The sequence below is a fragment of the Nannizzia gypsea genome, genomic scaffold, assembly GCF_000150975.2.
Source record: "Nannizzia gypsea CBS 118893 supercont1.7 genomic scaffold, whole genome shotgun sequence".
NCBI classification, from domain to species: Eukaryota; Fungi; Ascomycota; class Eurotiomycetes; order Onygenales; family Arthrodermataceae; genus Nannizzia; species Nannizzia gypsea.
In genome coordinates, this window is record NW_003345195.1 from 679628 (window position 1) to 691211 (window position 11584).

The 11584-nt window shown below is 46.1% G+C and overlaps 5 protein-coding genes across 5 annotated transcripts; 2 read left to right on the top strand and 3 right to left on the bottom strand.

The window, feature by feature from the left end:
- Positions 1-458: 458 nt before the first annotated feature.
- MGYG_07549 (DNA repair protein rhp42) lies at positions 459-2672 on the bottom strand (the record flags this gene model as incomplete). Its single annotated transcript, XM_003170259.1, has 1 exon — positions 459-2672. The coding sequence occupies one exon, from the start codon at positions 2670-2672 to the stop codon at positions 459-461; it is 2214 nt and encodes a 737-aa protein (XP_003170307.1).
- A 1245-nt stretch (positions 2673-3917) lies between these two features.
- Positions 3918-4650, bottom strand: MGYG_07550 (HD domain-containing protein; the record flags this gene model as incomplete). The annotated part of the gene is made up of 2 exons (XM_003170260.1): positions 3918-4558; positions 4617-4650. The coding sequence occupies 2 exons, from the start codon at positions 4648-4650 to the stop codon at positions 3918-3920; spliced, it is 675 nt and encodes a 224-aa protein (XP_003170308.1).
- An 800-nt stretch (positions 4651-5450) lies between these two features.
- Positions 5451-7413, top strand: MGYG_07551 (hypothetical protein; the record flags this gene model as incomplete). Its single annotated transcript, XM_003170261.1, has 2 exons — positions 5451-5684; positions 5755-7413. The coding sequence occupies 2 exons, from the start codon at positions 5451-5453 to the stop codon at positions 7411-7413; spliced, it is 1893 nt and encodes a 630-aa protein (XP_003170309.1).
- Positions 7414-7551: 138 nt separating this feature from the next.
- Positions 7552-9060, bottom strand: MGYG_07552 (COBW domain-containing protein 1; the record flags this gene model as incomplete). Its single annotated transcript, XM_003170262.1, has 6 exons — positions 7552-7899; positions 7976-8468; positions 8555-8651; positions 8709-8720; positions 8774-8857; positions 8925-9060. 6 exons carry the CDS (start codon positions 9058-9060, stop codon positions 7552-7554), a joined length of 1170 nt encoding a protein of 389 aa, XP_003170310.1.
- Positions 9061-9356: 296 nt separating this feature from the next.
- MGYG_07553 (Mob1 family protein) lies at positions 9357-11072 on the top strand (the record flags this gene model as incomplete). The annotated part of the gene is made up of 2 exons (XM_003170263.1): positions 9357-9590; positions 9663-11072. 2 exons carry the CDS (start codon positions 9357-9359, stop codon positions 11070-11072), a joined length of 1644 nt encoding a protein of 547 aa, XP_003170311.1.
- Positions 11073-11584: the final 512 nt, after the last annotated feature.

Consider the following 11584-nt stretch of genomic DNA (forward strand, 5'->3'; position numbering starts at 1 on the left):
TTAGATAAGAGCCGCTTAACTGATATCCACGGCTGGCATTATCGCATTTCCACCAGATTCCTTCTCTTACAGTCAGAACGATGCGTAGTTAAACCATTAATCCAATTCAGGTCACTGAGCAGTGATATATCAATGGAGATTCCGGTTGGCAAGTGTATCTCGTTCGATCCATGTAACTGTGGTACGTGGAATATCCCGAATACCAAGAGGAGATGGTAGTGGTGGGGCGGTGGGGCGGCGATGATAGTATATCAAAAACTCCAACGGGGTTCACCAAAAGGGCATCACTAACATCAGATAAAATATCCTCATCCCGCTCATCCAAATCCCAGGAACCACGTGGTAGACTCTAGACTCTATGTAGTTCATCATCTTCAACCAAAAATCCTCCTTCTTCATGTGTCTCATCATCCACACCTGGAACGAGAAACCCACCCCCAGTGTCATCGACCTGAACATCATTTCTCTGTAGGCTGAGGGGGCTCGGGGTCCATGCGACTAGAAAATGGGTTGTGAGATTCAGTTTCACCCACTCCACCGTACTCTTCCTGGAGCCGGTCATTGATGCGGAGGCCCATTATGAATTTCCGCCATGTAGCAAGGATAAGTTTATCATGCTTGAGCTTCTCCTTTCTTCTCTTTTCCTGTTCATCAGCGATCCACGCATCCTTCAAAAGGTCCTCATTCTCGGCCGCCACAACGACTCCTTCAATGATAGGGACGGCCATTTTACTCCCGAATTCAAACCCAGTAACTGCTTCCGCATAATCTATCCCGAGTTTCTTGCAAACACGGACAGTCCCGGGGAATGGCACATGCGCTGCTCCTCGTGGTATCATGGAGGGAACAAAACAGTCAATGTTGCCATACTCATTTTTAGGTATTATCCCATCTTTGATAGGCGGCGGGATAATAAATTCTGTTTGATATCTGGCGTACAGACCTTGCATTGGCTTCTCACCTGTTTCACGATGAAGCTCATCAACCTCTCTTTTCCGGTTGAGTGTAACTGCCCTGATGGGAACGAGTTTCAGCGGCGTCTCCCCCATTTTAATTTTTCGTCCTTCCTTATGCCAACTCTCAGCAGAAAGGCATCTCACCACATCTGACCGTTTGTAGACTTTTTCCTCTTTCTTCTTCTCGTTTTTACCAGTGGTGAAAGTACGAACATGAGTTGCTCCGGAACGGAGGGCTTCTTCTCTTTTCAAAAACCTTTCAAGAACAAACTCATCAGATGCCTTCAAACTCTGTAACGTTTCACCCTCCTTTGGCTTATTATTCTTTGCCTGGCTGGGTACAAGCGCTTCATCCTCTTTGGTATCAGCGATAGTTCTTTTGTTTGCTGGCCTAACATAGCCCCGCATTATAGTCCTGAACCAGTCGTATTCGTAATATACACGAATCCCAGACTTGTTGTACGGAATTCTTTCCACGGGTATTCGAAACCCTTTTGTTTTTCCAGGCCAGGCTTGCTTTTTCAAATACCGAATGGTGACGTCCTTTGCAGTTGCATCTGGAGAGTATGCAATCACATATGCTATTACTTGTTTTGCCTTTTCTGCCTTCGGTGCTGGAGGCTCAAACATTGCCAGACGTTCTGGCGTGGTTGCTAGATAAAATGGTAGTACAAGCGCCTCCACAGGTATAATGTCGTTCGTGATAGGTGAGACAACTTCAGACCAGTATATAGGATAGCTGAGATCTTTATCAATCTTCTTTTCGGAATGACTTGGCTTTTCTTTGGGATTATAGTCCTCGAATTTACTCCATCCAAATCCAATCGGCTGTAGGCTGGCAACCATTCTTGCTTCTAGACCAACAGCTCTTAATAGGGAGGTAAATAATTGACCACCAACGTCACGGGAACCCTGCCGCTGTCGAGCAAGCTCACGAAATTCGGTGATATCTCGAATAATCTCCCCCTGGTCATTGCCATCTTCATCCGGACCATTGAATTTAGAAATCTCTCTTCCGAGAACGGGAATTGGCCTGTAACCTCTTTTTCTCAATCCAGGGGCGGTGATCTTAAAAGATTCAGCCCAGTAGGAAGCAAGCATAGCCAGTAAGTAGTATGCTGGTTCATCCTGGCCTTTTGATAAAGAATTAGGTGACTTAACGGCTGATCTCCAATTCTTTAGGTGTTTCTTGACTTTTGCTGGCAGCTGGCTCAGGAGGATATTCTTTGTTTCTGAATCATTGATCCAGGAATTTCTAACAGCATTGTGGAAGAGAAGAAACTGCACATGCATACAATGTGTTTGTGTTCGAATTAGGCGATCAATCTTACTAGGGCCTTTCTTCGACGAAAGCGAAAACGGGGCGAATGATTCTTCATTTCTTTCTAATACGATACTCAAATCTCGCAGAGCTGGAGCTGGAGCTTGGGTATGTGGAGTCGCATTAGAAGTGGCATCTTCCCAGTTCACATCCTCGTCTTCATCTTCATCGTCGTCACCGCCGCCATCTGAGTTGTCTTGCAGTGCTGACTCGCTTTCCTCAGGCTCAGATAGGGAGGAGTCCTCTGAAGAAAAGTCCTCCCCGTTAAAGAACTTCGAAGTTTTAATTGCATCAGCCGAAGGCTCTGGAGGTGTGTCAAGTGCTTCTAATAGAGCGAGTCTTGAATTGGCTCCGCGTGCATTTCGGTTCTTCCTAGAAGCTAGGGACCGTGGCATTGATGGCGAAAAGGGTGGCCACTCGCAAGTGAGATTATAGATTGAGTCTTTTTTCGAATTTTTTTCCAACTCTAGTTCATATTTGAGCGTTTAGAATGGTAAAAACCCAGGCGTTGATTATTTGGTGTGTCTGTTGCCGGCAGAGGGAGTAGAATGCATAATGATGGTACCGTCAAAGTTGATGAAGTCGCGAGATGACCAAGTCCCGAGGTCCGGGGTCGTCGCGTGGTCACGTGGTTTAAATTGGCCAACCCCTGCAGCTCATTTTGGTAATATGTAGCAATACTTCGTAGAGAAGTAATATCCTTGAGTTTCCAGATAATTATAACTAACTAATTTATTATTTATAATTACACCAAATAGTTAGTTTCAACGAGCTTGATGGTGTAATGGTATTTCATTGCCTTGCCCCTAAGCAAGCAGCCAGCTACCACAGTCTTCCAGTAATCTCAGAGGCTTCGGCTTCGCAAAGCTGTAGCTGGCGTGGTAGAGCGGCAGGAAATATACCGGTCAGGCCATCAACCAGCTCCATGACACCTTTGATAAGGCCATCTAACTTCTTTTCCTCATACAATGCCCATTTAGTCTTCTCTTTTAAGATCGCTTGCTTCTCGGCCGGTCGTACAGCGAGCCAGGGAGCCCTTGTGGCGCCACGAACTCCAGCTATCTAACGAGAGGCATAAAAGATGGTCGAGGGGGGGCCTTTCACCTACCAATAGGACGCGCAAGGAGCTGAGTCCGAGAATGTGGAAGCGCCAGCCCAATTCTGAACATCTAAATGCTTATTCAGGTACCATTAAGCAGACGCGCAGAGCTAGTTATCAACCTCACCGATATATAAATTGAATATAACCAGCATAACAGCACACATGAGCCTTCATGCTGTCAATTTTAGTTGTAGGCTAACAACACACCTTGAAAGTATGCATGAGGAAGATCCTGGGAAGTATTGTAAGCTTTTCACTCACATCAAAAAGGTAAAGATCCATATTGTGCATTAAAGCCAATGTATTAATATGTGCGTCTATTGATGCTTGTGTTGAGCTCTGCTCAGCTTCGGACGTGGTCTCAGTCCGGGAAATGAATCTATCGGTGCTGCCAATTACAAAGGAAAGGAACATGCATATAAACAGGGTAACCAAGGGCGTGACATAATACCATGAAACAGACAGGTGCCGGCAGCGGGCTAGGGAAAAGCGGCCGAGTGTTAGGCTTTCGAGAAATAAAGATAATGGTGCGCAATTATCACTGGGGTAGAGTAGGAGGGTTAGGCTTATCCGCCCAGAATGCCTCTCTTTCTCGAAGAACTTCCTCTCCCCATGCCTTGATTTCCGGCAGACGTATTTTTTTGAAGACATGGTAGAACTCCGTTAGATCAAGTTTCCCACCATGGGCCCGTTCATACTCGACAGTCTGCAGAAGCAGTTCCATCTTATCAATATCGTGCACGAACCGTGCCTCGAGCGTTTTGTCTTCTTCATATTCTTCAAAAATCTTCTGAAAGCCCTCGCCCGGAGTTCCACCAAAGACACTACCCAGTAGCGTCTTAGAGATGTATTCCATCACTTCTGCTTCGCGCCTTGCTTTCTCAGCCTTGGTCACTTCAGTATCAACGGGCGTTATATCGCCAACGATCGATTCAGCCATGTCGTGGACGAGCGCCATCTTCGTGCAATGAAGGATATTCAATTTGGAGGCAAGCGAGGGCGGGGCCAGCATCGTCATGACAGACATGCGATACATGTGATCGGCTATAGACTCGCCATTGGATATATTGAACCGTCGCCAGCCTTCTCGTTTGGTAGTTTTCAATCGTTCTAGGAGGTGAAAGAAAGGGATGGGCGAGGTGCTGTTTTCTGCTAGAGGATGTGATAGCGTCCCAATAACTATGCGGAAAATGTCAACTTCATATCGCTTATACCAAACAGATTGACCGCTACCTACCGGACTGGGCGGTCCAGGGAGTGTTTGAGCCCATCTTTCTTCCAACAACGAGCGATCTAGGGACGAAATCAATATCAATCAATGGGGTGTAAAGCTGCGTAGTGGGTTGGCGGAGGGGGTCCGGTCTTTCTTTATATGAACCTTCATGGATGGCTTTTCTTGCTTTTTTTAGCAGCTTCTGAAAGATCCCTGCAAGATGATCAAGATGACTAAGAAGCTCGGCCCTATCAAATCGCATGTTTTTGGATATAAGAATTTCGGTATTGATAGGTTGTTTACGGAGTAACTATGGAAGACTTTGGTCGAAAGAAAAAGCCTGGTTATTTACAGTGTATATGCTCTCCTTTGTTAAGAGTTTTGAATAATAAGTGGTTGAATCCTCCAGGTAGCTTTGCTAAACAGAGGCCTTTCGTGCTGTGTGATATTAAAGCAGTGCAACACTCGCTCATTCCCTGGAAAGACGCCCTTCCCTGTAACTTAGCGCAAGGTTGCCTACATGCAAATGCTGTCATTATCCCCCGTACCAGTAAAATCATGCATTGGTCCCCGACACAGTCTGCAGCGTTTCCATAGACATTCTGGTTAATTTCAGGGGTAATTCCAGCTAAGCCATAACTAGTCATGTGACCTGTTCCTGAACCAAAGCTCCAAAGGTTGAACGAGTCGCTAAATCTCTCCTGAATATCAAAATCACAGTTGACTGCATGCAATATCGATAGCTATGACCATATACAAGTTCAAATCTGGAGAATAAGCGAACGCTGTGGAGTACCCCTGCGAGATCGCCACTAAAAACCGCTTGTGCATATAAGACGCCTCTGCGACACGAACCCCATGCGCGTTTCTACTACACCCAGCTCTGGAGCCGAAACATGGCCTCAGGCTCCGCCAATTGCGGTCTTCATACGCAATTTGAAGCTCTTGCGCCTTGATTTGCGTCCGGATTGGCCCGGAATTGTGCCATCAACACTTTCAGATAACCAGAGCAACCTGCGAAGACGAGTCCAGGCGGTGGAATGGACTTTGTTTTACCTGTTCCAGCTATGGGATCCTGAGCTCACCAGAAATGTATGGATTACTACACCTGTCAGGAGTACTCAGCAGGCATTTATCATCTAACATTCAACCGAAATCATAGAAACTTCAACCATTTTTCCCGCCACTTGAACCTCTTCAGTCGTCAAACCTTCGGGCTGCTCTCTTCCGGTCACTCTCGGAGCTGACAAAAAATGGAACACTTGGAAGAGAGAGAATTCTGCGAAAATCAATGCTTGAGGAGTGTACAGGTGAGAAGTTTGATGAAATTCTGGCCGAGTTTTCTACAATCGTACTACGAAAGGTTGTAGTTTCGTCTCGTGAATACCGTACCGGAGCTCCACCGTTATCCCTTCCCACAAGCAAGCGAGGGCCTCCCAGCGATACTCAAAATCTGCTACCGATGATAATTGCATACCGTGCGTCCTTGCATTCCATGATAGACCAGAAAAATGAGTTGAATTCAACATGTCGAGACCTAAAGCAATTCCTTCATCTGAAGGCAAATGAGCTCTCAAACGCAAGGCGCATGCCCAAACCGCTGGCCTCAGAATTGAGACATCAACAGCAAATTCAAGACTCTATCAACAGGACATGGCATGGCGATATTAATTGGGCCAACACAATCCTGAACGGGGACTCACATGCAGTCTCAGAGCCGCTACTTGAAATGGACTTTTCGCAGGTATGGTCTGGTATGAAAAAGGTCGCAGTCAAAGATGATATTGAGCCACAAGGCCACCCCGATCTTTTAGCGAATTTAGAAGACCGTCTCTCAAAGCAACAATCTCGTCTTCAAAAGTGGCGGAAGTTCAAGGATTCACTAGATCTAGACAGCCTACGAACTCAGTTGCAACGACCAGAAGACTCCAAGGAATCAAAAGAACTCTCCCAAGACGAATACGACACCATAGATCCATTAGCTGAACATGATGAAGATCAAGGAGCACCTACGCATTCCGCTAGAATTGGTGACGCTCCGATGTTTTCGCCAGAGAAAGAGGTCGCTTATACGCCTGAGGCTTCCCCTCAGGCTTCCCCTGACCCAAAAGCTATGGTTGATAAAGGCCCAGTTCAAAAACAAAATCTCGTTCCCCACGGGGCCGCAGAAGAGACGGACATCATCATTGGGTCAAGTGCTGCTAGAAATATATCGACGGAAGACTTACTGGCCATGCAATTAGGCGTTTTGTCTCTGGAAACGGCTACCAACAGTGAATTACCTGAGAATAACCCTACAACTGATGAGCACTCGATTGTAGATGATAAAAGCGGTATTCAGGGTGATGAGGCAGAATCTCAAGCCGCCGATGACCCATCTTCTCGGGCTACTACTTTGTTAGAGCGTACTAGACAGTCCATGCTCTTTGTATCTGCTACTACCCCTCGTCCGTGGAAGCCTATTTCAGACAACCGCAGGCAATCCCAGTTGCTTGTTCCCGGCGATCCATTCGAAACACCAGAGAAAAGGGCCGAAAACAAAGAGAAACATAATGCAGAGGCGTCGGACGAAGACCCATATAGCGACTACATTGATTATGATAGTGTGTTCAAAAGTAGACCGAAGATCGCCGCAAGCCCTATACCTTTTGAGTCAACACAGTCAAATGCATCTGCTGAGGAGAACCAAGAAGAGGGTTGCAGTTTAAGTGAAGTTGGGCTTGACGGCTCGCCTTTAGGGAATATGAGGACACGGCCAAGGGCGCAAACTGCCATTCGACACCCGATTTCACCTGCGGACAATGCGGAAACGACATACTGAAACAGTCTGTGATATTTCAGAAAATCCCATCCACGGCATCTAGATGCGCTCTGTCTACTGGTTTTTATAGATATGGAAAGATCCATCTGACCTTTTGTTTGATACCATGGGTTTTCAATAGCTAGTTCCAATAACCTCTCACTTTTCTAAATACGGAAGGAGGCTCTTCTGCCACACTGAGCTATCTAATCCAAGCCCGCGTCCGATAAGAACAATTTTAGATCCCAGTGGAGATGACGGCTGGCTATCTTCTGCGTCTGTGATTTCAAACACTTCTCTTACACCCTGGATGATTCTTGTTTTCCCATTGGTTAAACGAAGAATACCTTTGAGTCGATGGATTTCGAAGTCAGTGATAGTCTCGTCAGGGCTATGTTTGGGTTTCGGGAATTCTTGATTCCAGAGCACGGCTTGCAGCCATTCGTCAATATGTGCAACCCTATCCTCTGTTATATCTGAGAAAGTGAATGCAAGTGTAGATATGCTCTAAGTGGTATCGGTCAATCGCGGTCTTCAAGTCGAAAAAATAGGTTTCTCAGATAAAAGATAGGCGAGAACTTACAGCATCGAGTTGACTTTGACCCTTGGTTGAGAAATCTACCGTTGTTAATTTGTCATAGGAATGCAACTCAAGAACCGTGCCCTCAATGCTCGATATTTTGCTATGGTCCGTTGTATGGATTGTAGCCAAGCCATTAATAGAGGTAATCCGGTCCTTTACCTTTACAAGCTCCTCATTTGGCACTAGATCAGTCTTGTTGAGAATGATCACATCTGCGTGTGATATTTGTAAATGGGCCGTCGTTAACATGCTTCCCCCATGAAGACCCTGTTTTTCTTCTTCGCAGGACGGTTCATCCAATAGTTTATTGATATTCTTTGCATCGACCAGCGTGACAATCCCGTCAAGGTAGATGGAGCTGCCCAGTCCATCGTCAACCCAGAATAGAGGAGCAATATTCCCAGGATCAGCTAGCCCGGTAGTCTCGAGTAGGATATAATCAAAGGTTCCCCTCCTGTTCATTAGAGATTCAATGGCCAGAACCCCAGCATCCCTGTTGACAGCCAGTCAGAGCCCAGGTTCATGAGTCAACCGTAAAAGTATGTATTTTCTATCGGCATTCCTATAGAACGAACGTACCTTACCGAGCAGCAAATGCAGCCATTGGCTAGTTCAAGCCATTCTTCTACTTGCTGGCCTTCTTGGCTCACAGTCATTGACTTCTCAATATCGACAGCTAAAGGCGGGTCATTTAGTTAGACACTCATGCAGATAGAGCGCTTTCCAGTCTTACAATCTCCAAACTCTGATCGAGAAAGTCAGTATGGTCGTTTTTTAGACGGTAATAGAGAGACAAACCATTAAGAATCACTGCTATTTTCTTGCCATGTCTTTCGTTCAAGATATAGTTTAATAGCGTAGTCTTGCCTGCTCCGAGGTAGCCTGAAAGAAACGTACGTCTTGTTAGAGTATTATGGATTTGTGTTAAACAAGTTAGCCTCCAAAGTACCTGTTACTATAGTTATAGGGACTCTAGGGAGATTTTGGTCTGTTGGAGTCTTGGGTTGTTCCTCAGATTTCTCAGGAGTAGCAGTCACATCAACCAGCTGGGGCGGGCTATCATCATCATCACTGATCGTATTCATCGTGATGGTATGGGGAGATTATCTGCGATGCCAATCTGTTCAACCTTTCTTTATAGATCTGGCTATCTTAATCGATATCTATCGATGCGTGTAACCTAAATAGATATTCGACGTCCAATTAAAGTGGGCGGCACGGAACAACTTTAGCGCGATTCATCTTTTGCGCGCGGTTAATTTGTTCAGGTACGAGTTTGTATGTTTACATCACAAAAAAAGGACAGCTTGAGCAAGCCATAAAACCGGCTTATCCTTACCTTGCTGGCTGATCAAAGAGTCTATATAGACAGGCCATTATCATGTCTGGGTCAGCCGTCTCACCGTCAAGCTCTCCACGCTTACCAAGCCCTCCTCCTTTCACAGAAGTACAGATCGGACCCAAGTCCCCAACCGTCGGTGACGGTAAAAATGATGGGTCCGACGAATTTCTAGGAATACCTCATGGCCAGGATGATGCATCAGCACGAAGAATACGGCCCGGAACCAAGGCCGCGAATATGGCCTCTGGTCCTCCTTTGGTTCCGCTCTCTGAGGTTTGTTTGTCTTGTTCATAAGCGCAATAGAAGATGAGGCGAGGCTAACGAGAACTCATATATTGCCTATAGCTCGATTCTCCCTTTCAGCTCCAGGAACATCTCAAAGCCTCATACCACCATTTCACGCAACCCTCAGGTTCCGATACTGTTGCCCCAATAACCCGGGAAATCGCACGAGACCTAGCAGAGCCCCCAGCGGGCGTAGAAAGATCTCTGTGGCTGTACGAATTATGCCGATTCCTTACCATGAAAGCAAACAACCTCGTCATCGCATTTTTTGCCGAAGAACCACCATGCTCAGCTCAAACATGCCCGGAAATGCGTGCCTCCGAATGGCAATACCTATGTGCTGTCCACGACCCACCTAAATCATGCTGTGCGATCGATTACTGCTGCCATACTCTTGACTGGGCAACGAATGTTCTCACGTCGCCCAAGTTTTTCCCCAGCCGACTAACTCTCGGCTCTGATGCGACTGGGGGTCCTCAAGCAAGCATGAGGCACCTTACAAATGTTTTCCGGCGGGTGTATCGAATATTCGCACACGCCTGGTTTCAGCATCGAGGCGTCTTTTGGCAAGTTGAAGGTCATGACGGTCTTTATGTCTTTTTCAAGACAGTCTGCGATGTCTATAACCTCATTCCTGATGACAATTACACAATTCCTCCCGAAGCAGAGGGCGAAGCATCTAGCACCGATTCCTCGACTAGTCAAAACCAAGGTGTAAATAGAAGACTTACTATTTTGCGCAAGGAGGATTCGGTAACAGCAACGCCTCCCAATAGCCTTGAGGAGCCTAGTACAGGTTTGTCTGCAGCAACCACAAGGCGGCACCGACATTCCCCATCGACTGGTGTGGGCGTCACAACGATTGCCGAGGCAGCAGAAGATGATGATCTAAACAAAAATATCCAAAGAGTGCCTCAGCCGCCCAAAGACTCTAAGGTGGAAAAAAATGAGAAGATAGTCGAGGATATATCTGAGGAATTAACCGAAGAACCAGAGTCATTACCCACAAGCGAAGAGCGGGATACTCTACCCGAAGCACCAGCAACGGAAGCTAGTGAATCAAACAAAATGGAACAGCCCGCTATGGTATCAGATGAACCCTCTTCAGCTTCGCCTATCACGGAAGAAGTAGTAGCAGATTCCGAAAAGGAATCAGCAGAGGAAGCACCCGGGTCCCCAGGACCATCTGAACCCACTATATCGAGTATGGATGACGAACTGGAAGAGAGCCAAAGCACAATCCCTGTCCAGCCGATAGAAGAAAAGGGGGAGGGGGCTGGCGAAACACAAGTACCGCGGAGTAATGAGAGCAAAATAGACGAGGAGCAGCCGTCTACTAAAGCTGAGGCACCTACCGATTCCGACACTATAAATAAGGATAAAACAGAGTCAGCTAAGGAAGCCAACGAAGTCGAGGGGGCTGAAGATAAAGAAGCGCAAGAGCCAGAATCCAAGGCACCACAATCCTAAAAACCGGGTACCGTTATACCCTCTTCCCAATATGCGGGGCACGATACATTTTTATCGCAACGATGCCGCATTTTGTCTCTTGTGGCCGGTTCTTATTTCCCTCTATATTTAATTTTCAATGCGGATGGGACTTTTATGTGGTATTGCATCTTACATTGCCTATTATCTCCTTTTTTCAATTCCCTTCTCTCACACCTTCCATCCCTTCCTTTCTTTATGCCACTACCCGCTGTGTAGGAGGCATCTATCATTATTACACCCATTATGGACGGCTTTTCCTACCTGGATGATATCTCCCTACGGCTCTCCTTTTTACAATATCTTCATATTTTCAATCTCTAACGTTATATTGTCTCTACCTTACACCTGTATTTTAACGACTCCCGGCAATTTTTTTTCCTTTGAAGATTAAAATATGTAATGATTTCCTTGAGATAGTTTTTCCAATATACCTTACCTGTCATATAATAAATTTTAAACGTGGCTGGTGCAATCAAAAAGAAAGAAGTACT